Raw genomic sequence first — 27585 nt, 5'->3', positions numbered from 1 at the left:
CACCTGTCACATTATTTTCCATTAGTTCCCCAGAACAGTTAAAGTAGTCAGGTGTTTTGTAAAAAGCACAACAGGAGAAAGATGGAGCTGGTGAGTCCGTAGAGTTCTGTGTTTATCGCTGAGTCTGTTGTCCAGCATATCAGGTGATGAAGTTACACTTGGATGTAATTCACTACTAAATCTTTACCATCAGATATCTTCTGATGGCTTTCTGCCAGAAGTCACAGAGCTCTGGAGGAGGTATCTGAACAGCTGCCATTTTGTCCCTGTGCTTCCTGCTAGTTTTGTTTCTCATCCGTTCTTCTCCCCTCTGCTCCGTGTGTACACGCTGCTCTTCTTTCAGAAAAGCATGTCACAACTTTGTTCATTTGCAAAAAAATTCACTTTTGCTTGTAAATGTCCACACTCACCGAAAATGACATCCGCTAGCTATGCTTGTGTAACTTTACATCCGCTAGCTACTAGCTATGCTTGTGTAACTTTACATCCGCTAGCTACTAGCTATGCTTGTGGAACTTTACATCCGCTAGCTACTAGCTATGCTTGTGGAACTTTACATCCGCTAGCTACTAGCTATGCTTGTGGAACTTTACATCCGCTAGCTACTAGCTATGCTTGTGGAACGTTACATCCGCTAGCTACTAGCTATGCTTGTGGAACGTTACATCCGCTAGCTACTAGCTATGCTTGTGGAACTTTACATCCGCTAGCTACTAGCTATGCTTGTGGAACTTTACATCCGCTAGCTACTAGCTATGCTTGTGGAACGTTACATCCGCTAGCTACTAGCTATGCTTGTGGAACGTTACATCCGCTAGCTACTAGCTATGCTTGTGGAACGTTACATCCGCTAGCTACTAGCTATGCTTGTGGAACGTTACATCCGCTAGCTACTAGCTATGCTTGTGGAACTTTACATCCGCTAGCTACTAGCTATGCTTGTGGAACGTTACATCCGCTAGCTACTAGCTATGCTTGTGGAACTTTACATCCGCTAGCTACTAGCTATGCTTGTGGAACGTTACATCCGCTAGCTACTAGCTATGCTTGTGGAACTTTACATCCGCTAGCTACTAGCTATGCTTGTGGAACGTTACATCCGCTAGCTACTAGCTATGCTTGTGGAACGTTACATCCGCTAGCTACTAGCTATGCTTGTGGAACTTTACATCCGCTAGCTATCCTGCTTGTGGAACTTTACATCCGCTAGCTACTAGCTATGCTTGTGGAACTTTACATCCGCTAGCTACTAGCTATGCTTGTGGAACGTTACATCCGCTAGCTACTAGCTATGCTTGTGGAACTTTACATCCGCTAGCTACTAGGTATGCTTGTGGAACTTTACATCCGCTAGCTACTAGCTATGCTTGTGGAACTTTACATCCGCTAGCTACTAGCTATGCTTGTGGAACTTTACATCCGCTAGCTACTAGCTATGCTTGTGGAACTTTACATCCGCTAGCTACTAGCTATGCTTGTGGAACTTTATGAGCTGGATTTGCCTGTCTTCGCAATTAGTTTATGCTCGCGTACGCTCGTTAGCGTTTAACTATGTGTTTTTTGCGATTACTTGTGCTAATTTTGTTAGCATTCTGGTAGCAGGGACCCAGTGGGCTTATCTTTATAGCGCCACCTTGTGTGCTATGTTGGTAATGGTCTAAATCCCAGGATGGCAGAAGAGCGGTATGACTGTATGAAAATCTGTATACCGCCCAAGCCTACTACAACTTTATTTACATCCCCTCGGGACAATCATGAAAGGTACTGCCACAGCTATAATTATAACCTCCTCCACTTGTTAAGAAGAGAAACATATAGGACTCTACATCACTTCAGGAGAGACCTATAGGACTCTTCATCACTGCAGGAGAGATGTGTGTGTGTGTGTGTGTGTACAGTATACAGTTGAAGTCGGAAGTTTACATACACTTAGGTTGGCGTCATTAAAACCCGTTTTACAACCACTCCACACATTTCTTGTTAACAAACTATAGTTTGGCAAGTTGGTTAGGACATCTACTTTGTGCATGACACAAGTCATTTTTCCAACAATTGTTCACAGATGACTTCATTTGTAATTCACTGTATCACAATTCCAGTTGGTCAGAAGTTTACATACACTAAGTTGCCTTTAAACAGCTTGGAAAATTCCAGAAAATTATGTCATGGCTTTAGAAGCTTCTGATAGACTAATTTACGTAATTTGAATCAATTGGAGATGTGGATGTATTTCAAGGCCTACCTTCAAACTCAGTGCCTCTTTGCTTGACATCATGGGAAAATCAAAAGAAATCAGCCAAGACCTCAGAAAGAAATGTGTAGACCTCCACAAGTCTGGTTCATCCTTGGGAGCAATTTCCAAACGCCTGAAGGTACCACGTTCATCTGTACAAACAATAGTATGCAAGTATAAACACCATGGGACCACGCAGCCGTCATACCGCTCAGGAAGGTGACGCGTTCTGTCTCCTAGAGATGAACGTACTTTAGCGCGAAAAGTGCAAATCAATCCCAGAACAACAGCAAAAGACCTTGTGAAGATGCTGGAGGAAACAGGTACAAAGTATCTATATCCATAGTAAAATGAGTCCTATATCGACATAACCTGAAAGGCCGCTCAGCAAGGAAGAAGCCACTGCTCCAAAACCGCCATAAAAAAGCCAGACTACGGTTTGCAACTGCACATGGGGACAAAGATCGTACTTTTTGGAGAAATGTCCTCTGGTCTGATGGAACAAAAATAGAACTGTTTGGCCATAATGACCATCGTTATGTTTGGAGGAAAAGGGGAAGGCTTTCAAGCCGAAGAACACCATCCCAACCGTGAAGCACGGTGGTGGCAGCATCATGTTGTGGGGGTGCTTTGCTGCAGGAGGGACTGGTGCACTTCACAAAATGAATGGCATCATGAGGCAGGAAATTTGTGGCTATATTGAAGCAACATCTGAAGACATCAGTCAGGAAGTTAAAGCTTGGTTGCAAATGGGTCTTCCAAATGGACAATGACCCCAAGCATACTTCCAAAGTTGTGGCAAAATGGCTTAAGGACAACACAGTCAAGGTATTGGAGTGGCCATCACAAAACCCTGACCTCAATCCTATAGAAAATTTGTAGGCAGAACTGAAAAAGTGTGTGTGAGCAAGGAGGCCTACAAACCTGACTCCATTACACCAGCTCTGTCAGGAGGAAAGGGCCAAAATCCACCCAATTTATTGTGGGAAGCCTGTGGAAGGCTACCCAAAACGTTTGACCCAAGTTAAACAATTTAAAGGCAGTGCTACCAAATACTAATTGAGTGTATGTAAACTTCTGACCCACTGGGAATGTGATGAAAGAAATAAAAGTTTAAATAAATCATTCTCTCTACTATTATTCTGACATTTCACATTCTTAAAATAAAGTGGTGATCCTAACTGACCTAAGACAGGGATTTTTTTACTAGGATTAAATGTCAGGAATTGTGAAAAACTGAGTTTAAATGTATTTGGCTAAGGTGTATGTAAACTTCCGACTTCAACTGTATGTGACGTGTAAAGTGACACGTTCAGGAACATGGAAACATGTCACACAGCTGTATATAGGACTCTTCATCTCTTCAGAAGAGGTGTGTGTGTGTACAGGACTCTTCCTCTCTTCAGAAGAGGTGTGTGTGTGTGTGTGTGTGTGTGTGTGTGTGTGTACAGGACTCTTCACCACTTCAGAAGAGGTGTGTAGGACTCATGTCTTTAGGACTTAGGTTTCTGTTTAGAGATCTGCCTCAGTGTGAGAGAAGTTAGTTCTATCTATTAAATGGTCTTCCATTTTCAGGACTCTTACTGTGCACAATAAACCCCCAGTTGTAAGTCCCCACTGCACTGACACTGTTAGTGTGTCGTTTGTTGCTATGACTGTAAGAGCTCAGCCAGAAAGACAATCTGTTGCTTGGCCACGCATGAGCACTGTGAAATCAACCTAGAATAATGCTAGTAAATATTGAAGCCAGCCAGCCAGCCTCTCTCTCTCCCTCTGTCTCTCTCCCTCTGTCTCTCTCCCTCTGTCTCTCTCCCTCTGTCTCTCTCCCTCTGTCTCTCTCCCTCTGTCTCTCTCCCTCTGTCTCTCTCCCTCTGTCTCTCTCCCTCTGTCTCTCTCCCTCTGTCTCTCTCCCTCTGTCTCTCTCCCTCTGTCTCTCTCCCTCTGTCTCTCTCTCTGTCTCTCTCCTCTGTCTCTCCCTCTGTCTCTCTCCCTCTGTCTCTCTCCCTCTGTCTCTCTCCCTCTGTCTCTCTCCCTCTGTCTCTCTCCCTCTGTCTCTCTCCCTCTGTCTCTCTCCCTCTGTCTCTCTCCTGCCTTGTCATGAGACTGAATGTTATTATCTACAGGCTGAATGGAGGACTGCTATTGGAGCAGGTAATGCAGCTGCTTTCAGCAGACCTCCAGTCATTACTTCTACTACAGCTCATAGAGATGGCTCTTGTCATTACTTCTACTACAACTCATAGAGATGGCTCTTGTCATTACTTCTACTACAGCTCATAGAGATGGCTCTTGTCATTACTTCTACTACAGCTCATAGAGATGGCTCTTGTCATTACTTCTACTACAGCTCATAGAGATGGCTCTTGTCATTACTTCTACTACAGCTCATAGAGATGGCTCTTGTCATTACTTCTACTACAGCTCATAGAGATGGCTCTTGTCATTACTTCTACTACAGCTCATAGAGATGGCTCTTGTCATTACTTCTACTACAACTCATAAAGATGGCTCTTGTCATTACTTCTACTACAGCTCATAGAGATGGCTCTTGTCATTACTTCTACTACAACTCATAAAGATGGCTCTTGTCATTACTTCTACTACAACTCATAGAGATGGCTCTTGTCATTACTTCTACTACAGCTCATAGAGATGGCTCTTGTCATTACTTCTACTACAACTCATAGAGATGGCTCTTGTCATTACTTCTACTACAACTCATAAAGATGGCTCTTGTCATTACTTCTACTACAGCTCATAGAGATGGCTCTTGTCATTACTTCTACTACAACTCATAGAGATGGCTCTTGTCATTACTTCTACTACAGCTCATAGAGATGGCTCTTGTCATTACTTCTACTACAACTCATAGAGATGGCTCTTGTCATTACTTCTACTACAGCTCATAGAGATGGCTCTTGTCATTACTTCTACTACAGCTCATAGAGATGGCTCTTGTCATTACTTCTACTACAGCTCATAGAGATGGCTCTTGTCATTACTTCTACTACAACTCATAGAGATGGCTCTTGTCATTACTTCTACTACAGCTCATAGAGATGGCTCTTGTCATTACTTCTACTACAACTCATAGAGATGGCTCTTGAGTCTTCTCCTGTAACACTGTTCCTCCCAGATGGGTGCATCTTGAACTGTGTTGCTGAGTCGCTCCTCTCCCTCCTCTCTGTCCCTTCCTCCTCTCTGTCCCCTTCCTCCTCTCACTCCTCTCTGTCCCCTCCCTCCCTCCTCTCTGTCCCCCCTCCTCCTCCCTCCTCTCACTCCTCTCTGTCCCCTCCCTCCCTCCTCTCTGTCCCCCTCCCTCCCTCCTCTCTGTCCCCTCTCCCTCCCTCCTCTCTGTCCCCTTCCTCCTCTCACCTCCTCTCTGTCCCTCCCTCCCTCCTCTCTGTCCCCTTCCTCCTCTCTCTCCTCTCTGTCCCCTCCCTCCCTCTCTCTCTGTCCCCTTCCTCCTCTCACTCCTCTCTGTCCCCTCCCTCCCTCCTCTCTGTCCCCTTCCTCCTCTCACTCCTCTCTGTCCCCTTCCTCTCCTCACTCCTCTCTGTCCCCTTTCCTCTCTCTCCCTCCTCTCTGTCCCCTCCCTCCCCTCCCTCCTCTCTGTCCCCTCCCTCCCTCCTCTCTGTCCCCTCCCTCCCTCCCTCTCCCTCCTCTCTGTCCCTCCCTCCCTCCTCTCTGTCCCCTCCCTCCCTCCTCTCTGTACCCCTGTCTCACACACTCTCTGGTTGTCATGTCTCTCCACCAACCATAATGTGTGCTCCCAGAATGCTGAAGTATTTCATTTATAAAATGGCTCTTGACAACAATGAGTTTTTTTGGAGCCTGGAGTGTTGCTCGTATCGTCTACAGCACTATGCTTTAGCACAGTTTGCCAGTCATCCATAAATCATATTCCTACTTATTCCTATTGGCTGGTTCCTTTAATAATTCATGGTGCTGACTGACTGACTGACTGTGTGTAGCTAACTTGTAAACAGGCCCAGGGCAGCACAGTGCTAGACTAGCCTCCTAGTCTTATTAGGCCCAGGGCAGCACAGTGCTGGGACTAGCCTCCTAGTCTTATTAGGCCCAGGGCGGCACAGTGCTGGGACTAGCCTCCTAGTCTTATTAGGCCCAGGGCAGCACAGTGCTGGGACTAGCCTCCTAGTCTTATTAGGCCCAGGGCAGCACAGTGCTAGACTAGCCTCCTAGTCTTATTAGGCCCAGGGCAGCACGGTGCTGGGACTAGCCTCCTAGTCTGTGATTGATGAGTGTATCTCTGTCAAACTTCACAGGTCAAATGTCATTGGAAGGATTTGAGGTTAGGCAGTGATAATGTCTTGACCTGGAACAACCATGTGATGACAGTAGTGTTTGTGGTAGTCAGGTGGTCGCTCTAGACTAGTGGATGTGCTGTGTATAACCTGTGTTTGAGATGTTTGTGTTTTCTACCAGCTAATGTGCATATCTGACATGGTCACAATGCTTACAGAAGCATTTAACTCTTTCATTCTCTGTAATAACTACTGCTAGACTGTGTTAAGTCTCTAACGTCACACCACCACCACCCTTTGACCTTTACAGGAAGTGATGATGAGTACAGCGACGACGACGACATGAGCTGGAAGGTTCGCCGTGCGGCCGCCAAGTGTCTGGACGCCGTGGTCAGCACACGCCACGAGATGCTGCCAGAGTTCTACCGGACCGTGTCGCCCGCGCTCATTGCCCGCTTCAAGGCACACACACACACACACACTACCCCCGTGTTCCTCTAGGTCTACATCTTCCAGGGAGTTTTACCTAGCCGTTGGGCATCTGTTTTGTGTTTTTGTTTGCTCTCTGAGTCTAGGCTGGGTTACTAAGAAGTAAAAGCACTTTAATATCAACAGTTGTCACAAAAGGGCTTTATCAATACATTTGATTGACTGACTGATGTATTGGCTGATGTATTGATTGCTGGATTGTAGGAGCGGGAGGAGAACGTGAAGGCTGACGTGTTCCATGCCTACCTGTCGCTGCTGAAACAGACACGTCCTGCTCAGAGCTGGCTGTGTGACCCAGATGCCATGGAACAGGGAGAGACTCCACTCACCATGCTGCAGAACCAGGTAAAACACACAGAGGGAGAGGCACTGCCCAGACCAGTGTGATATTTCAGAATACACAATTTCAGTCTAGTTTGGCACGTTCCCTGCTAGCCTGGTCTTAAAAGTACTACCTGGTTACCTGTATTAACTTCTATGGGCTAGGTGGGACGTTAGCGTCCCACTCTATTCAACAGCCAGTGGAATCACGTGGCGTGAGATACAAATACCTCAAAAATGCAATAATTTAAATATTTCAAACATATGACTATTTTACACCATTTGAAAGATAAGACTCTCGTTAATCTAACCACATTGTCCGATTTCAAAAAAGCTTTACAGCGAAAGCAAAACATTAGATTATGTTAGGAGAGTACATAGCCACAAATAATCACAGCCATTTTTCAAACTAGCATATATGTCACAAAAACCAAAACCACAGCTAAATGCAGCACTAACCTTTGATGATCTTCATCAGATGACACTCCTAGGACATTATGTTAAACAATACATGCATGTTTTGTTCAATCAAGTTCATATTTATATCAAAAAACTGCTTTTTACATTAGCATGTGATGTTCAGAACTAGCATTCCCACCCAAAACTTCCGGTGAATTTACTAAATTACTCATGATAAACGTTGACAAAATACATTAAGAATTATAGATACAGAACTCATTTATGCAACCGCTATGTCAGATTTTAAAATAGCTTTTTGGCGAAAGCACATTTTGCAATATTCTGAGTACATATCTCAGCCATCACGGCTAGCTAATTTGACACCCGCCAAGTTCGAGGCAACCTAAACTCAGAATTACTATTAGAAAAATTGGATTACCTTTGCTGTTCTTCGTCAGAATGCACTCCCAGGACTGCTACTTCCACAACAAATGTTGTTTTTGTTCCAAATAATCCATAGTTATGTGCAAATACCCCCGTTTTGTTCATGCGTTCAGGTCACTATCCAAAGGGTAACGTGCGAATGCATTTCGAGACCAAAAATTTCAAAATGTTTCATTACCGTACTTAGAAGCATGTCAAACGCTGTTTAAAATCAATTTTTATGGTATTTTTCTCGTAAAATAGCGATAATATTCCAACCGGACAATACTGTATTCATTCAAAGAGGAAAATAAAAAATGGCGAGGTCTCGTGAACGCGCATTTCCATTCCCTTTGTCCTCAGGCAGACCACTGACAAACTGAGTTACTATACTTTGCCCAGAGATAGGAGATGCCCCAATCCGCTTTCTGGCGGCTTTAGAGAGCCAATGGAAGCCTTAGAAAGTGCAACACAACCCCATGGATACTGTAGTTTCGATAGACAAGCAAAAGGACAACTACAAAATCGCAGACAGGCCACTTCTTACTTGGAATTGTCTCAGGTTTTTGCCTGCCATATGAGTTCTGTTATACTCACAGACACCATTCAAACAGTTTTAGAAACTTTAGAGTGTTTTCTATCCAAATCTACTAATAATATGCATATTCTCGTTTCTGGGCTTGAGTAGTAACCAGTTTAAATCGGGTACGTTTTTTTATCCAGCCATGAAAATACTGCCCCCTAGCCCAGACAGGTTAATGCATCACACCAATGTAATACTCCTATGTTAATACACACACACACACACAGAGGGTAGAGAGAGTTGTATGTCTATTTCTCCTTCCTAGTGGTAGTTGTAGTATGTATTAGTCAGTAGTATGTCTGATATTTCTCCTAGTGGTAGTTGTAGTATGTATTAGTCAGTAGTATGTCTGATATTTCTCCTAGTGGTAGTTGTAGTATGTATTAGTCAGTAGTATGTCTGATATTTCTCCTAGTGGTAGTTGTAGTCTGTATTAGTCAGTAGTATGTCTGATATTTCTCCTAGTGGTAGTTGTAGTATGTATTAGTCAGTAGTATGTCTGATATTTCTCCTAGTGGTAGTTGTAGTATGTATTAGTCAGTAGTATGTCTGATATTTCTCCTAGTGGTAGTTGTAGTCTGTATTAGTCAGTAGTATGTCTGATATTTCTCCTAGTGGTAGTATGTATTAGTCAGTAGTATGTCTGATATTTCTCGTAGTGGTAGTATGTATTAGTCAGTAGTATGTCTGATATTTCTCCTAGTGGTAGTATGTATTAGTCAGTAGTATGTCTGATATTTCTCGTAGTGGTAGTATGTATTAGTCAGTAGTATGTCTGATATTTCTCCTAGTTGTAGTATGTATTAGTCAGTAGTATGTCTGATATTTCTCCTAGTGGTAGTTCTAGTATGTATTAGTCAGTAGTATGTCTGATATTTCTCCTAGTGGTAGTTCTAGTATGTATTAGTCAGTAGTATGTCTGATATTTCTCCTAGTGGTAGTTCTAGTATGTATTAGTTAGTAGTATGTCTGATATTTCTCCTAGTGGTAGTTCTAGTATGTATTAGTCAGTAGTATGTCTGATATTTCTCCCTCCCGCCGGGTGCTGCTGCAGGTGCCAATGATCGTTAAGGCCCTGCATAAGCAGATGAAGGAGAAAAGTGTCAAGACACGGCAGTGCTGCTTCAACATGCTGACGGAGCTGGTCAACGTGCTGCCTGGGGCCCTCACACTACATATCCCTGTCCTCGTACCAGGTAGGTTACTACCCTACCCTCACACTACATATCCCTGTCCTCGTACCAGGTAGGTTACTACCCTACCCTCACACTACATATCCCTGTCCTCGTACCAGGTAGGTTACTACACTACATATCCCTGTCCTCGTACCAGGTAGGTTACTACCCTACCCTCACACTACATATCCCTGTCCTCGTACCAGGTAGGTTACTACCCTACCCTCACACTACATATCCCTGTCCTCGTACCAGGTAGGTTACTACCCTACCCTCACACTACATATCCCTGTCCTCGTACCAGGTAGGTTACTACCCTACCCTCACACTACATATCCCTGTCCTCGTACCAGGTAGGTTACTACCCTACCCTCACACTACATATCCCTGTCCTCGTACCAGGTAGGTTACTACCCTACCCTCACACTACATATCCCTGTCCTCGTACCAGGTAGGTTACTACCCTACCCTCACACTACATATCCCTGTCCTCGTACCAGGTAGGTTACTACCCTACCCTCACACTACATATCCCTGTCCTCGTACCAGGTAGGTTACTACCCTACCCTCACACTACATATCACTGTCCTCGTACCAGGTAGGTTACTACACTACATATCCCTGTCCTCGTACCAGGTAGGTTACTACCCTACCCTCACACTACATATCCCTGTCCTCGTACCAGGTAGGTTACTACCCTACCCTCACACTACATATCCCTGTCCTCGTACCAGGTAGGTTACTACCCTACCCTCACACTACATATCCCTGTCCTCGTACCAGGTAGGTTACCACCCTACCCTCACACTACATATCCCTGTCCTCGTACCGGGTAGGTTACTACCCTACCCTCACACTACATATCCCTGTCCTCGTACCAGGTAGGTTACTACCCTACCCTCACACTACATATCCCTGTCCTCGTACCAGGTAGGTTACTACCCTACCCTCACACTACATATCCCTGTCCTCGTACCAGGTAGGTTACTACCCCTACCCTCACACTACATATCCCTGTCCTCGTACCAGGTAGGTTACTACCCTACCCTCACACTACATATCCCTGTCCTCGCACCAGGTAGGTTACTACCCTACCCTCACACTACATATCACTGTCCTCGTACCAGGTAGGTTACTACCCTACCCTCACACTACATATCCCTGTCCTCGTACCAGGTAGGTTACTACCCTACCCTCACACTACATATCCCTGTCCTCGTACCAGGTAGGTTACTACCCTACCCTCACACTACATATCCCTGTCCTCGTACCAGGTAGGTTACTACCCTACCCTCACACTACATATCACTGTCCTCGTACCAGGTAGGTTACCACCCTACCCTCACACTACATATCACTGTCCTCGTACCAGGTAGGTTACTACCCTACCCTCACACTACATATCCCTGTCCTCGTACCAGTTATGTACAATATAACTTGCACTCAGTGGGCAGTTTATTAGCTACACCACCCCGTTCAGAAAACATGTTTTGCTTCTACAGACAGTGAGTCGTGTGGCTGTGGCTTGCTATATAAAGCAGGCAGACAGGCATCAAGGCATTCAGTTACTGTTCCATTAGAATGGGTAACCTAAGGTGTGACGGTTCCACTATCTCAGAAACGGCCTCCTGGAATTTTGACGCACGACAGTGTCTAGGGTTTACAGAGAATGGTGTGACAAACAAAACACGTCCAGTCAGCGGTAGTCCTGTGGGTGAAAACAGCTCGTTGATGAGAGAGGTTGAAGGAGAATGGAAAGAATGGTGCAAGCTAACAGGTGGAACACAAACAGGCAAATAACGGCTCAGCACAGCGTCTCGGAACTCACAACTCGTGGGTCCTTGTCACGGATTGGCTATTGCAGCAGACGACCACCCTGGGTTCCTATCAGCTAAAAACAAGAAGAAGTGGCTCCAGTGGGCAGGCCATCACCAACACTGGGTTCCTATCAGCTAAAAACAAGAAGAAGTGGCTCCAGTGGGCAGGCCATCACCAACACTGGGTTCCTATCAGCTAAAAACAAGAAGAAGATGCTCCAGTGGGCAGGCCATCACCAACACTGGGTTCCTATCAGCTAAAAACAAGAAGAAGTGGCTCCAGTGGGCAGGCCATCACCAACACTGGGTTCCTATCAGCTAAAAACAAGAAGAAGATGCTCCAGTGGGCAGGCCATCACCAACACTGGGTTCCTACCAGCTAAAAACAAGAAGAAGATGCTCCAGTGGGCAGGCCATCACCAACACTGGGTTCCTATCAGCTAAAAACAAGAAGAAGATGCTCCAGTGGGCAGGCCATCACCAACACTGGGTTCCTATCAGCTAAAAACAAGGAGAAGATGCTCCAGTGGGCAGGCCATCACCAACACTGGGTTCCTATCAGCTAAAAACAAGAAGAAGATGCTCCAGTGGGCAGGCCATCACCAACACTGGGTTCCTATCAGCTAAAAACAAGAAGAAGATGCTCCAGTGGGCAGGCCATCACCAACACTGGGTTCCTATCAGCTAAAAACAAGAAGAAGATGCTCCAGTGGCCAGGCCATCACCAACACTGGGTTCCTATCAGCTAAAAACAAGAAGAAGATGCTCCAGTGGGCAGGCCATCACCAACACTGGGTTCCTATCAGCTAAAAACAAGAAGAAGATGCTCCAGTGGGCAGGCCATCACCAACACTGGGTTCCTATCAGCTAAAAACAAGGAGAAGATGCTCCAGTGGGCAGGCCATCACCAACACTGGGTTCCTATCAGCTAAAAACAAGAAGAAGATGCTCCAGTGGGCAGGCCATCACCAACACTGGGTTCCTACCAGCTAAAAACAAGAAGAAGATGCTCCAGTGGCCAGGCCATCACCAACACTGGGTTCCTATCAGCTAAAAACAAGAAGAAGATGCTCCAGTGGCCAGGCCATCACCAACACTGGGTTCCTATCAGCTAAAAACAAGAAGAAGTGGCTCCAGTGGGCAGGCCATCACCAACACTGGACAACTGAGGAGTAGGAAAACATTGCCTTGTCCGACAAATCTCCTGGTCCGACAAATCCTTACATAAGTCAGGATTTGGCATAAGCAGCATGAGTCCATGGTCCCATCCTGCCTGGTGTGAACGGTACAGGCTGGTGACGGTGGTATAATGGTGTGGGGAATGTTTTCCCGTCACACGTTCAGTCACTTGATACCAATTTCAGCAATGTTTCAGTGCCCTGAAGAATTCAGGCTGTTCTGGAGGCAATGGGGGGGGGTCTGACCCGGTACTACATGGGTGTACCGAATGTGAATCTGAAATTTGTCCCCCAGACACACACACACACACACACACACACACACACACACACACACACACACACACGAGAGGCTGGAAGCAGCGTTGGATCAGCTACAGAGCTACATTTCCCCTGGAGCATCCCTTGCTCAAGGGCACAATGGCAGTAGTTGGCACCCCGAGATTCTGATCTCACTCCTGCCAGACTTTTACCCCGGGCTAGCCTGGGCTCTCACCCAACATCTCTGTGCCGGTCCCAGGAACAAGGCTCCCGCCCTGGGCACGTTCTTCAGCCTCATCCATCTGGTCTGGAGGTCACTCTCTCTGACGGAGGCTGACTGACTTTGGGGTGAAACCAGTTTTTCTAGTTTCCCCAATATGCTCCTCCAAACTCCATTCTACAGTACCACTGCACTGCTTCAGTACCCCACCGCTGATACAATGGGATTATTTAGGATACATTACAATGAGAAGCTATCTGGTTATTTTGTGTTTTCCACCAGGGGAGTGGAGGATCTGAAAGAAGGCTGATCATCAGCCTGTTGTATTGACTCTTACTGTAAACCTTCCTGTGGTCGTATTGACTCGTACTGGAAACCTTCCTGTGGTCGTATTGACTCGTACTGGAAACCTTCCTGTGGTCGCATTGACTCGTACTGGAAACCTTCCTGTGGTCGCATTGACTCGTACTGTAAACCTTCCTGTGGTCGTATTGACTCGTACTGGAAACCTTCCTGTGGTCGTATTGACTCGTACTGGAAACCTTATATTTTTAGTAATTAAGCTCTGTTTCCCTCATTTTTATTTTCTGTTCCCTGAAACACGTGTCAGGTTTCTGACCTCACCAGCACCGCTTCTCTCAGCTGTTTCTCTTCTTTCCTTTTAATATTCTAATTCATTGGGCCGGTTTCCCAGACACACATTCCACCCAGTCCTGGACTGAAAAGCACTTTCAATGGAGGAACTATTCTAGGAATAGACTTAATCTGTGTCCGGGAAACCCTCCCTAAATGTTCATATTGTCTAAACTAACCTAATCTCCTCTCTCCCAACAGGAATCATCTTCTCTCTCAACGACAAGTCCAGCTCGTCCAACCTGAAGATCGATGCCCTGTCCTGTCTGTATGTGGTCCTATGTAACCACCAGCCTCAAGTCTTCCACCCCCATGTCCAGGTCGGATAATAGGACTGATGTTGATGATATCATGGATTATCAGTGCTTTTAAGATGGTCTCAGAAATCTCACTGACTGGTCCATTCACCATTTTTTTAAAATGTATCTGTAAAATGTCTTGTCAATTGTGAAGTGACACTTGAATGAACTTGTCTAACCTTTGACCTCCACAGGCCCTGGTGCCGCCCGTGGTGGCGTGTGTAGGAGACCCCTTCTATAAAATCACCTCTGAGGCCCTGCTGGTCAGCCAACAGCTGGTCAAGGTCATCAGGTAAGGTTATCTGGTCTATTCTAATACACCTGTATTGATGTGTTCTCTTGTTTAGTAGAATAACTACCTGGTTTACCAGAGGTAACTTCAGGTGAGTGTTGCTGTTCTTTTCATTCCGTCTGTACGTTTTTTGTTTTAATCTGCTGCAACCTCGTGACACAGTTTGGGAAAATGAAGCTTTTGTCAATGTGAAACCTCTCAGACCTCTGGACCAGCCGGAGAGAGACACCTTCGATGCTTCTCCCTACATCACGGACCTCTTCACCTGCACCATCAAACGCCTCAAGGCTGCCGACATCGACCAGGAAGTGAAAGAGAGGGCCATTTCCTGTATGGGTCAGATCATCTGTAACCTAGGAGACAGCCTGGGGGACGACCTCCCTGGGACGCTGCACATCTTCCTGGAGCGCCTGAAGAATGAGATTACCAGACTGACGACGGTCAAGGCCCTCACGCTCATCGCAGGTTGGGAGGGAATGATGTTGGAGTCCATACGGCCAATTTTCAGAATCTGTTGATGAGGGCAGATTTTTTTAAATGGCTTAACCTCTATGGGCTAGGTGGTGCACTCCATCAACAGCAGGTGCATTTCAAGAGCGGCAAATTTGAATCCAAATAAATGTCAAAATTCAAATTTTTCAAACATACAACTATTTTACACCCTTTGAAAGATAAACATCTCCTTAATCTAACCACGTTTTACGATTTCAAAAAGGTTTTACGGCGAAAGCATAAATTTTGAGTATGTTAGGACAGTACATTTACAAGAGTTGTGTGTAATGTTTTGTCAAGTCAAAGACAGGGTCACCAAAACCATAAAACCAGCTAAAATGATGCACTAACCTTTTACAATCTCCATCAGATGACACTCCTAGGACATTATGTTAGACAATGCATGCATTTTTAGTTCTATCAAGTTCATATTTATATCCAAAAACAGCGTTTTACTATGGCATTGATGTTGAGGAAATCGTTTCCCTCCAATAACCGGCAGTCAAGTCAGCGTCACAAATTAAATAATTAAAATTTGAAAACATTGGTAAAATATTATATTGTCATTTAAAGAATTATAGATTTACATCTCTTGAACGCAATCAACTTGCCAGATTTAAAAATAACCTTACTGGGAAATCACACTTTGCAATAATCTGAGCACTGCGCCCAGAAAAATACGCGTTGCGATACAGACTAGACGTCATGTTGGGGAGATCTAAAATCGAAAATACTATGTAAATAATCCATTACCTTTGATTCTCTTCATCAGATGTCACTTCCAGGTATCACAGGTCCATAACGAATGTAGTTTTGTTCAAAAAAGCTCATCATTTATGTCCAAAAATCTCCGTCTTGTTAGCACATGATCTAAGCCAGCCGGACTTCTCGTCATGAACGAGGGGAAAAAATATATTTACGTTCGTTCAAACATGTCAAACGTTGTATAGCATAAATCATTAGGGCCTTTTTAACCAGAACATGAATAATATTCAAGGTGGACGAATGCATACTCTTTTATAACGTATTGGAACGAGGGTACCCAACATGAACTCGCGCGCCAGGTGTCTAATGGGACATCATCGTTCCATGGCTCTTGTTCGGTCAGATCTCCCTCCAGAAGACTCAAAACACTTTGTAAAGGCTGGTGACATCTAGTGGAAGCAATAGGAAGTGCCAAAATATTCCTCAGCCCCTGTGTTTTTCAATGGGATAGGTTTAAAGGTAATACAACACATCAGGTATCCACTTCCTGTCAGAAAATGTCTCAGGGTTTTGCCTGCCATTTGAGTTCTGTTATACTCACAGACACCATTCAAACAGTTTTAGAAACTTTAGAGTGTTTTCTATCCATATATAATAAGTATATGCATATTCTAGTTACTGGGTAGGATTAGTAACCAGATTAAATCGGGTACATTTTTTTTATCCAGACGTGCAAATGCTGCCCCCTAGCCCTAACAGGTTAACAAGTTGTTGTTGTTTACTAATAAATCAGTTTCCCTGCTAGATAAGAGAGAGTGTGTGTGTGTGTGTGTATATTATTTTCATACTTGCTATCATCCCTAATCACAGGCTCCACGCTGAAGATCGACCTTCGACCTATCCTTGACGAGGCAGTGCCCATCCTGGCGTCGTTCCTGCGTAAGAACCAGCGGGCGCTGAAACTGAGCACCCTGGCAGCGCTGGACATCCTGGTGAAGAACTACAGCGACAGCGTGACTCCGGCCATGATCGACGCGGTGCTGGCCGAACTGCCTCCGCTGATCAGCGAGAGCGACATGCATGTGTCTCAGATGGTCATCAGCTTCCTGACCACCCTGGCCCGGGTCCACCCTCTCTCCCTGGCTAAGATCGGGGGGTCATCCATCCTCTCAGAGCTCATCTCTCTGGTCAGGTCTCCTCTGCTGCAGGGAGGGGCCCTCAGTGCCATGCTAGAGTTCTTCCAGGTACGCATGGTTACCAGTTCCAGTTTCAACAGATAAGGGAATGCTATCTAAATGTCTAGGACAGCGGGTGGGTGAGTTCAATTGAGGTACTGTGTTGTAAAATAGTTTGTGAACCGCTTGTAAAATCCGCTAATAGATGATCAGGTGTTTCGGGCCTACTTTGTCCCTAATAGATGATCAGGGAGTTAGGGCCTACTTTGTCCCTAATAGATGATCAGGGAGTTAGGGCCTACTTTGTCCCTAATAGATGATCAGGGAGTTAGGGCCTACTTTGTCCCTAATAGATGATCAGGGAGTTAGGGCCTACTTTGTCCCTAATAGATGATCAGGTAGTTAGGGCCTACTTTGTCCCTAATAGATGATCAGGTAGTTAGGGCCTACTTTGTCCCTAATAGATGATCAGGGAGTTAGGGCCTACTTTGTCCCTAATAGATGATCAGGTAGTTAGGGCCTACTTTGTCCCTAATAGATGATCAGGGAGTTAGGGCCTACTTTGTCCCTATAGATGATCAGGTAGTTAGGGCCTACTTTGTCCCTAATAGATGATCAGGTGTTTCGGGCCTACTTTGTCCCTAATAGATGATCAGGTGTTTCGGGCCTACTTTGTCCCTAATAGATGATCAGGTAGTTAGGGCCTACTTTGTCCCTAATAGATGATCAGGGAGTTAGGGCCTACTTTGTCCCTAATAGATGATCAGGGAGTTAGGGCCTACTTTGTCCCTAATAGATGATCAGGGAGTTAGGGCCTACTTTGTCCCTAATAGATGATCAGGGAGTTAGGGCCTACTTTGTCCCTAATAGATGATCAGGTAGTTAGGGCCTACTTTGTCCCTAATAGATGATCAGGGAGTTAGGGCCTACTTTGTCCCTAATAGAAGATGTTCTATAGATGTTCAACTTCATATCTAGAAGTGTCACTGCTCAATGTTAATTTATTAAACACCCCTCTCTGACCCAGCAGTATTGTAGCACTCAGTAAATTGTATTCTGTTCTTCTATATTCAGGCTCTGGTGGGTACAGGGACATCCTCTCTGGGTTAGGGTTGTATTAAAAGCTGTATTATTGTGTCCTCTCCCAGGCTCTGGTGGGTACAGGGACATCCTCTCTGGGTTACATGGACCTGCTCCGTATGCTGACCGGTCCAGTCTACGCCCAGAGTGCTGCTCTGACACACAAACAGTCCTACTACTCTATCGCTAAATGTGTGGCCGCCCTGACCCGCGCCTGTCCTGATGTGGGTTCACTGTTCTACTGACCTTTAGACATACTTCCTGTGTTATGTTTGTATTCATGTTCTCCTGGAGGACTTTAAGATCTCCTTCCTGTGTTCTGTTATCCTGGAGGACTTTCAGACCTCCTTCCCGTGTTCTCCTGGAGGACTTTCAGACCTCCTTCCTATGTTCTGTTATCCTGGAGGACTTTTAGATGCCCTTCCTGTGTTCTGTTCTCCTGGAGGACTTTCAGACCTCCTTCCCGTGTTCTCCTGGAGGACTTTCAGACCTCCTTCCTATGTTCTGTTATCCTGGAGGACTTTTAGATGCCCTTCCTGTGTTCTCCTGGAGGACTTTCAGACCTCCCTTCCTGTGTTCTGTTATCCTGGAGGACTTTCAGACCTCCTTCCTGTGTTCTGTTCTCCTGGAGGACTTTCAGACCTCCTTCCCGTGTTCTGTTCTCCTGGAGGACTTTCAGACCTCCTTCCTGTGTTCTGTTCTCCTGGAGGACTTTCAGACCTCCTTCCTGTGTTCTGTTATCCTGGAGGACTTTTAGATGCCCTTCCTGTGTTCTGTTCTCCTGGAGGACTTTCAGACCTCCTTCCTGTGTTCTGTTATCCTGGAGGACTTTTAGATGTCCTTCCTGTGTTCTCCTGGAGGACTTTCAGACCTCCTTCCTGTGTTCTGTTCTCCTGGAGGACTTTCAGACCTCCTTCCTGTGTTCTGTTCTCCTGGAGGACTTTCAGACCTCCTTCCCGTGTTCTGTTCTCCTGGAGGACTTTCAGACCTCCTTCCTGTGTTCTGTTCTCCTGGAGGACTTTCAGACCTCCTTCCCGTGTTCTGTTCTCCTGGAGGACTTTCAGACCTCCTTCCTGTGTTCTGTTCTCCTGGAGGACTTTCAGACCTCCTTCCTGTGTTCTGTTATCCTGGAGGACTTTTAGATGCCCTTCCTGTGTTCTGTTCTCCTGGAGGACTTTCAGACCTCCTTCCTGTGTTCTGTTATCCTGGAGGACTTTTAGATGTCCTTCCTGTGTTCTCCTGGAGGACTTTCAGACCTCCTTCCTGTGTTCTGTTCTCCTGGAGGACTTTCAGACCTCCTTCCTGTGTTCTGTTCTCCTGGAGGACTTTCAGACCTCCTTCCTGTGTTCTGTTCTCCTGGAGGACTTTCAGACCTCCTTCCTGTGTTCTGTTCTCCTGGAGGACTTTCAGACCTCCTTCCTGTGTTCTGTTCTCCTGGAGGACTTTTAGATGCCCTTCCCGTGTTCTGTTCTCCTGGAGGACTTGCAGACCTCCTTCCTGTGTTCTGTTCTCCTGGAGGACTTTCAGACCTCCCTTCCTGTGTTCTGTTATCCTGGAGGACTTTTGATGTCCTTCCTGTGTTCTCCTGGAGGACTTTCAGACCTCCTTCCTGTGTTCTGTTCTCCTGGAGGACTTTCAGACCTCCTTCCTGTGTTCTGTTCTCCTGGAGGACTTTCAGACCTCCTTCCTGTGTTCTGTTCTCCTGGAGGACTTTCAGACCTCCTTCCTGTGTTCTGTTCTCCTGGAGGACTTTCAGACCTCCTTCCTGTGTTCTGTTCTCCTGGAGGACTTTTAGATGTCCTTCCTGTGTTCTCCTGGAGGACTTTCAGACCTCCTTCCTGTGTTCTGTTCTCCTGGAGGACTTTTATTGTCTATTTTGTTTTGGTGTTTTTTTCAATCTCAGATTTTTGGTTTGACTATTTCCTCTTTTGTTTCTTTGTTTGTTCATTATCTTAACAGAATGTTTTATAATGTGATCACTAGGGGTGGGGTGCCCTAAAGGCTTTTTCCATATTTAATGGATTTGAAATAAAGTTTGATTTGTATTTGTAGGAGGGTCCTGCCGTGGTCGGCCAGTTCATCCAGGATGTGAAGAACTCTCGGTCGACAGACTCCATCAGGCTGCTGGCCCTGCTGTCACTGGGAGAGGTGGGTCACCCTTTGAAATACAACTATTCAAATAAACAGAAGGTGTGTGTGCATGTCCAAGTCATTTTATAGTTGTGGGCCTCCCGAGTGGCGCAGTGGTCTAAGGCACTGCATCGCAGTGCTAGCTGTGTCACTAGAGATTCTGGGTTCGAGTCCAGGCTCTGTCGCAGCCGGCCGAGACCGGGAGACCCATGGGGCGGAGCACAATTGGCCCAGCGTTGTCTGGGTTAGGGGAGGGTTTGGCTGGCAGGGATGTCCTTGTCCCATCGCGCACTAGCGACTCCTGTGGCAGGCCGGGCACAGTGCACGCTGACAAGGTGGCCAGGTGTACGGTGTTTCCTCCAACACATTGGTACAGCTGGCTTCCGGGTTAAGTGGGCATTGTGTCAAGAAGCAGTGCGGCTTGGTTGGGTTGTGTTTCAGAGGATGCACGGCTCTCGACCTTCACCTCTCCTGAGTCCGTACGGGAGTTGCAGCGAAGAGACAAGACTGTAACTACCAATTGGATACCATGAAATTGGGGAGAAAAAGGGGTACAAAAATTGTAGTTTTATTGCTGCTGGTAGTGGTTTTACTGGTAGTGGGACTAATAGGGGTTTTACTGGTAGTGGGACTAATAGGGGTTTTGCTGGTAGTGGGACTAATAGGGGTTTTGCTGGGAGTGGGACTAATAGGGGTTTTGCTGGTAGTGGGACTAATAGGGGTTTTACTGGTAGTGGGACTAATAGGGGTTTTACTGGTAGTGGGACTAATAGGGGTTTTGCTGGTAGTGGGACTAACAGGGGTTTTGCTGGTAGTGGGACTAACAGGGGTTTTGCTGGTAGTGGGACTAACAGGGGTTTTGCTGGTAGTGGGACTAACAGGGGTTTTGCTGGTAGTGGGACTAACAGGGGTTTTGCTGGTAGTGGGACTAACAGGGGTTTTGCTGGTAGTGGGACTAATAGGGGTTTTGCTGGTAGTTGGACTAATAGGGGTTTTGCTGGTAGTGGGACTAACAGTGGTTTTACTGGTAGTGGGACTAACAGGGGTTTTGCTGGTAGTGGGACTAACAGTGGTTTTGCTGGTAGTGGGACTAACAGTGGTTTTGCTGGTAGTGGGACTAACAGTGGTTTTGCTGGTAGTGGGACTAATAGGGGTTTTGCTGGTAGTGGGACTAATAGGGGTTTTGCTGGTAGTGGGACTAATAGGGGTTTTGCTGGTAGTGGGACTAATAGGGATTTTGCTGGTAGTGGGCTAGTATCTGATGTCGTGGGCTAGTATCTGATGTCGTGGGCTAGTATCTGGGCTAGTATCTGATGTCGTGGGCTAGTATCTGATGTCGTGGGCTAGTATCTGATGTCGTGGGCTAGTATCTGATGTCGTGGGCTAGTATCTGATGTCGTGGGCTAGTGTCTGATGTCGTGGGCTAGTGTCTGATGTCGTGGGCTAGTGTCTGATGTCGTGGGCTAGTGTCTGATGTCGTGGGCTAGTGTCTGATGTCGTGGGCTAGTGTCTGATGTCGTGGGCTAGTATCAGATGTCGTGGGCTAGTATCTGATGTATCAGATGTCGTGGGCTAGTATCTGATGTCTGGGCTAGTATCTGATGTCGTGGGCTAGTATCTGATGTCGTGGGCTAGTATCTGATGTCGTGGGCTAGTATCTGATGTCGTGGGCTAGTATCTGATGTCGTGGGCTAGTATCTGATGTCGTGGGCTAGTATCTGATGTCGTGGGCTAGTATCTGATGTCGTGGGCTAGTATCTGATGTCGTGGGCTAGTATCTGATGTCGTAGGGCTAGTATCTGATGTCGTGGGCTAGTATCTGATGTCGTGGGCTAGTATCTGATGTCGTGGGCTAGTATCTGATGTCGTGGGCTAGTATCTGATGTCGTGGGCTAGTATCTGATGTCGTGGGCTAGTATCTGATGTCGTGGGCTAGTATCAGATGTCGTGGGCTAGTATCAGTAGTGAGGGAATCATTAATATCTGTCTCTGTGGTAGGTGGGACACCACGTAGACCTGAGCGGCCAACCAGAGCTCAAGACGGTCATCCTGGACGCCTTCTCTTCCTCCTCTGAAGAGGTCAAGTCTGCCGCATCGTACGCCCCTAGGATCCATCGCCGTGGGCAACCTGCCGGAATACCTGCCCTTCGTTCTGGGGGAGATCTCAGGACAGCCCAAGAGGCAGTATCTGCTGCTACACTCGCTCAAAGAGATCATCAGGTAGGATAGTCCAGCGGTTAGAGAGGTGGAACCCGAAAGGTTGCTGGTTCAAGTCCCGGTCGGGTGACTGAACTGGCTAATTGCGCGTTGCTGTTTTCACCTTGTAACCAAATAGTATCTGTTCTGTTCTCTCCAGCTCGGCGTCTGTGACGGGTCTGAAACCTTACGTAGAGGGCGTATGGACCCTGCTGTTGAAGCACTGTGAGTGTGCAGAGGAGGGCACCAGGAACGTGGTAGCAGAATGTCTGGGGAAACTCACCCTCATAGACCCAGAAACCCTGCTGCCCAGGCTTAAAGGATACTTGCTCTCAGGTGGGGAACAGGAACACCCTGCAGGTTTTGATTGGCAAGACTTGATTTAAATAAAATAAATACAGTTGGTTCATTGTGCATGATATGAATCATTCATGTAAAGAAATATGACCTGGGTATTAATTTACTCTGCTATTGCAGGTATGTGATGTGAAATATGACCTGGGTATTAATTTACTCTGCTATTGCAGGTATGTGATGTGAAATATGAATGTTTTCTGTCTCCAGGATCATCTTACGCCAGAAGCTCAGTGGTGACAGCAGTGAAGTTCACCATCTCAGACCACCCACAGACAATAGACCCTCTCCTGAAAAACTGCATAGGTGTTTTATCTATACTATTTCATCTATCCATAGCTATCTACTGCTAACCTATCCTCTTTGTGACTAATGCTATGGTATCTATCGGTATTTAGATCAGGCAGACTGGTATGGTTTCTAATGACAAACTGACCCTTGCCCCCAGCACAGACTATTACAGCATAAATACAGTGCATTCAGAAAGTTTTCAGACCCCTTGACTTTTTCCACATTTTGTTACGTTACAGACTTATTCTAAAATTGATTAAATTGTAGTTTTTCCCCCCTCATCAATCTACACACAATACCCCATAATGACAAAGCAAAAACAGGTTTTTAGGCATTTTTACAAATGTATACAAAATAAAAACCGGCAATATCACATTTACATAAGTATTCAGGCCCTTTACTCAGTACTTTGTTGAAGCACCTTTGGCAGCGATTACAGCATCGAGTCTTCTTGGGTATGACGCTACAAGCTTGGCACACCTGTATTTGGGGAGTTTCTCCCATTCTTCTCTGTAGATCCTCTCAAGCTCTGTCAGGTTGGATGGGGAGCGTCGCTGCACAGCTATTTTCAGGTCTCCAGAGATGTTTCGATCGGGTTCAAGTCCGGGCTCTGGCTGGGCCAATCAAGGACATTCAGACACTTGTCCTGAAGCCACTCCTGCGTTGTCTTGGCTGTGTGGTTAGAGTCATTGTCCTGTTGGAAGGTGAACCTTCGCCCCAGTCTGAGGTCCTAAGTACTCTGAAGCAGGTTTTCATCAAGGATCTCTTTACTTTGCTCCGCTCATCTTTGCCTCGATCCTGACTAGTCTCCCAGGCCCTGCTGCTGAAAACCATCCCCACAGCATGATGCTGCCAACACCATGCTTCACCCTAGGGATAGTGCCAGGTTTCCTCCAGATGTGACGCTTGACATTCAGGCCAAAGAGTTCAATCTTGGTTTAATCAGACCAGAGAATCTTGTTTCTCATGGTCTGAGAGACCTTTAGGGGCCTTTTGGCAAACTCCAACCAGCCTGTCATGTGCCTTTTACTAAGGAGTGGTTTCCATCTGGCCACTCTACCATAAAGGCCTGATTGGTGGAGCGCTGCAGAGATTGTTGTCCTTCTGGAAGGTTCTCCCATCTCCACAGAGGAACTCTGGAGTTCTGTCAGAGTGATCATCGGGTTCTTGATCACCTCCCTGACCAGGGCCCTTCTCCCCCTGATTGTTCAGTTTGTCCGGGCGGCCAGCTCTAGGAAGAGTCTTGGTGGTTCCAACCTTCTTCCATTTAAGAATGATGGAGAATGCTGCAGAAATCGTACCCTTTCCCAGATCTGTGCCTCGACACTCCTGTCTCAGAGCTCTACGGAAATTCCTTCGACCTCATGGCTTGGTTTTTGCTCTATCAAATGTTGGACCTTATAAAGACAGGCGTGTGCCTTTCGAAATCATGTCCAATCAATTGAATTGACCACAGGTGAACTCCAATCAAGTTGTAGAAACATCTCAAGGATGATCAATGGAAACAGGATGCACCTGAGCGCAATTTTGAGTCTTATAGTAAAGGGTCTCAATACTTATGTAAATAAGGTATTTCTGTTTTTTATTTGTAATAAATTAGCTAAAATTTGTAAACCTGTTTTCGCTTTGTCATTATGGGGTATTGTGTATAGATTGATAAGAGAAAACATTTATTTCATCCATTTTAGAATAACGCTGTAACGTAACAAAATGTGGAAAAGGGGAAGGGGTCTGAATACTTTCATTATTCACTGTACTGGAGACTGAGACTGTTTTTACTGAGACAGACTGAGGAAATATAGACTAGAGATGTGTATATGTCTATTGACTAGAGGAGCTTTTCATTTGACTTGTCATATATTGATGTTAATTGTATATGTGAAAGGTTCATGATGACTGACTGTTGTTCTGTATTCCAGGTGACTTCTTGAAGACGTTGGAGGACCCGGACCTGAACGTGCGGCGGGTTGCCCTGGTAACCTTCAACTCAGCAGCCCATAATAAGCCCTCTCTCATCAGAGACTTACTGGATACGGTCCTGCCACACCTCTACAACGAGACCAAAGTCCGCAAGGAACTCATCAGAGAGGTACAGGATAAACCAAGCTGATTTCCCTCTCCTTTTCTGCTTGTGTTCACACGTTCTGTCATTCTTCATCTACTCTTCCCTTGTTTTCTGTTATCCCTAGTTTGACATGTCATTCATTGGTGCTTCACCTCCTTTTTCCTTCCTTCCTTCCTTCCTTCCTTCCTTCCTTCCTTCCTTCCTTCCTTCCTTCCTTCCTTCCTTCCTTCCTTCCTTCCTTCCTTCCTTCCTTCCTTCCTACCTTTGTCTGTTATCCTCCTTTCATTCTTCATTCACTCACATCTTCCTTTCTTGTTTTTTTTAAGGTTTTAAGTTTTATTGACAAAGGATTTACTTGCAATTGTTGTCCTCTGTAGTCGTTCTACCTCCATTTTTAGTTGAGTTACTTTAGATAAGAGGGTCGTCTAAATGACGTCAGGGTTTTTGTCTTCTCCCCCCAGGTTGAGATGGGTCCCTTTAAACACACAGTGGATGATGGTCTGGACATCAGGAAGGCAGCGTTTGAGTGCATGTACACACTCCTGGACAGCTGTCTAGACAGACTAGACATCTTTGAGTTCCTCAACCACGTAGAAGACGGACTCAAGGATCATTATGACATCAAGGTATTCTGAACAACTTCCTGACAGGACTCCGTTACAGGACCATTGTTGACCTACTCATGAATATGAACAATAGCCTGCCTGGAGAGAGAGAAAGGTAGTCTGTATGAAGATCAGACAACAGGAGAGAGAGGTAGTCTGTATGAAGATCAGAGAGGGAGAGAGAGAGAGAGGTAGTCTGTATGAAGATCAGACAACAGGAGAGAGAGAGAGGTAGTCTGTATGAAGATCAGACAACAGGAGAGAGAGAGAGAGAGAGGTAGTCTGTATGAAGATCAGACAACAGGAGAGAGAGAGAGAGGTAGTCTGTATGAAGATCAGACAACAGGAGAGAGAGAGAGAGAGGTAGTCTGTATGAAGATCAGACAACAGGAGAGAGAGAGAGAGAGAGAGAGGTAGTCTGTATGAAGATCAGACAACAGGAGAAGAGAGAGAGGTAGTCTGTATGAAGATCAGACAACAGGAGAGAGAGAGAGAGGTAGTCTGTATGAAGATCAGACAACAGGAGAGAGAGAGAGGTAGTCTGTATGAAGATCAGACAACAGGAGAGAGAGAGAGAGGTAGTCTGTATGAAGATCAGACAACAGGAGAGAGAGAGAGAGAGAGGTAGTCTGTATGAAGATCAGACAACAGGAGAGAGAGAGAGGTAGTCTGTATGAAGATCAGACAACAGGAGAGAGAGAGAGGTAGTCTGTATGAAGATCAGACAACAGGAGAGAGAGAGAGGTAGTCTGTATGAAGATCAGACAACAGGAGAGAGAGAGAGGTAGTCTGTATGAAGATCAGACAACAGGAGAGAGAGAGAGAGACAGGTAGTCTGTATGAAGATCAGACAACAGGAGAGAGAGAGAGGTAGTCTGTATGAAGATCAGACAACAGGAGAGAGAGAGAGAGAGGTAGTCTGTATGAAGATCAGACAACAGGAGAGAGAGAGAGGTAGTCTGTATGAAGATCAGACAACAGGAGAGAGAGAGAGAGAGGTAGTCTGTATGAAGATCAGACAACAGGAGAGAGAGAGAGGTAGTCTGTATGAAGATCAGACAACAGGAGAGAGAGAGAGAGAGGTAGTCTGTATGAAGATCAGACAACAGGAGAGAGAGAGAGGTAGTCTGTATGAAGATCAGACAACAGGAGAGAGAGAGAGGTAGTCTGTATGAAGATCAGACAACAGGAGAGAGAGAGAGGTAGTCTGTATGAAGATCAGAGAGGGAGAGAGAGAGAGAGGTAGTCTGTATGAAGATCAGACAACAGGAGAGAGAGAGAGGTAGTCTGTATGAAGATCAGACAACAGGAGAGATAGAGAGAGGTAGTCTGTATGAAGATCAGACAACAGGAGAGAGAGAGAGGTAGTCTGTATGAAGATCAGACAACAGGAGAGAGAGAGAGGTAGTCTGTATGAAGATCAGAGAGGGAGAGAGAGAGAGAGGTAGTCTGTATGAAGATCAGACAACAGGAGAGAGAGAGAGGTAGTCTGTATGAAGATCAGACAACAGGAGAGAGAGAGAGAGAGGTAGTCTGTATGAAGATCAGACAACAGGAGAGAGAGAGAGGTAGTCTGTATGAAGATCAGACAACAGGAGAGAGAGAGGTAGTCTGTATGAAGATCAGACAACAGGAGAGAGAGAGAGAGAGAGAGAGGTAGTCTGTATGAAGATCAGACAACAGGAGAAAGAGAGAGGTAGTCTGTATGAAGATCAGACAACAGGAGAGAGAGAGAGGTAGTCTGTATGAAGATCAGACAACAGGAGAAAGAGACAGGTAGTCTGTATGAAGATCAGACAACAGGAGAGAGAGAGAGGTAGTCTGTATGAAGATCAGACAACAGGAGAGAGAGAGAGAGACAGGTAGTCTGTATGAAGATCAGACAACAGGAGAGAGAGAGAGGT

At 45.9% G+C, this 27585-nt stretch overlaps 1 protein-coding gene across 1 annotated transcript in view; it reads left to right on the top strand.

Annotated features, from left to right (window-relative positions):
* LOC106598353 (cullin-associated NEDD8-dissociated protein 1-like) overlaps positions 1–27585 on the top strand; it is a 74976-nt gene that overhangs the window by 34182 nt on the left and 13209 nt on the right. The window contains 15 exon segments of the mRNA XM_045700203.1: positions 6809–6960; positions 7192–7332; positions 9768–9909; positions 14199–14317; positions 14491–14588; positions 14791–15053; positions 16656–17029; positions 18109–18264; positions 20093–20188; positions 22169–22273; positions 22275–22390; positions 22527–22702; positions 22931–23026; positions 24931–25100; positions 25538–25702. Coding sequence (XP_045556159.1) covers positions 6809–6960; positions 7192–7332; positions 9768–9909; positions 14199–14317; positions 14491–14588; positions 14791–15053; positions 16656–17029; positions 18109–18264; positions 20093–20188; positions 22169–22273; positions 22275–22390; positions 22527–22702; positions 22931–23026; positions 24931–25100; positions 25538–25702 — 2369 coding nt within the window.

The sequence above is a fragment of the Salmo salar genome, chromosome ssa17 (assembly GCF_905237065.1).
Source record: "Salmo salar chromosome ssa17, Ssal_v3.1, whole genome shotgun sequence".
Taxonomy (NCBI): Eukaryota; Metazoa; Chordata; class Actinopteri; order Salmoniformes; family Salmonidae; genus Salmo; species Salmo salar.
This window is presented reverse-complemented; position numbering and strand designations above follow the sequence as displayed.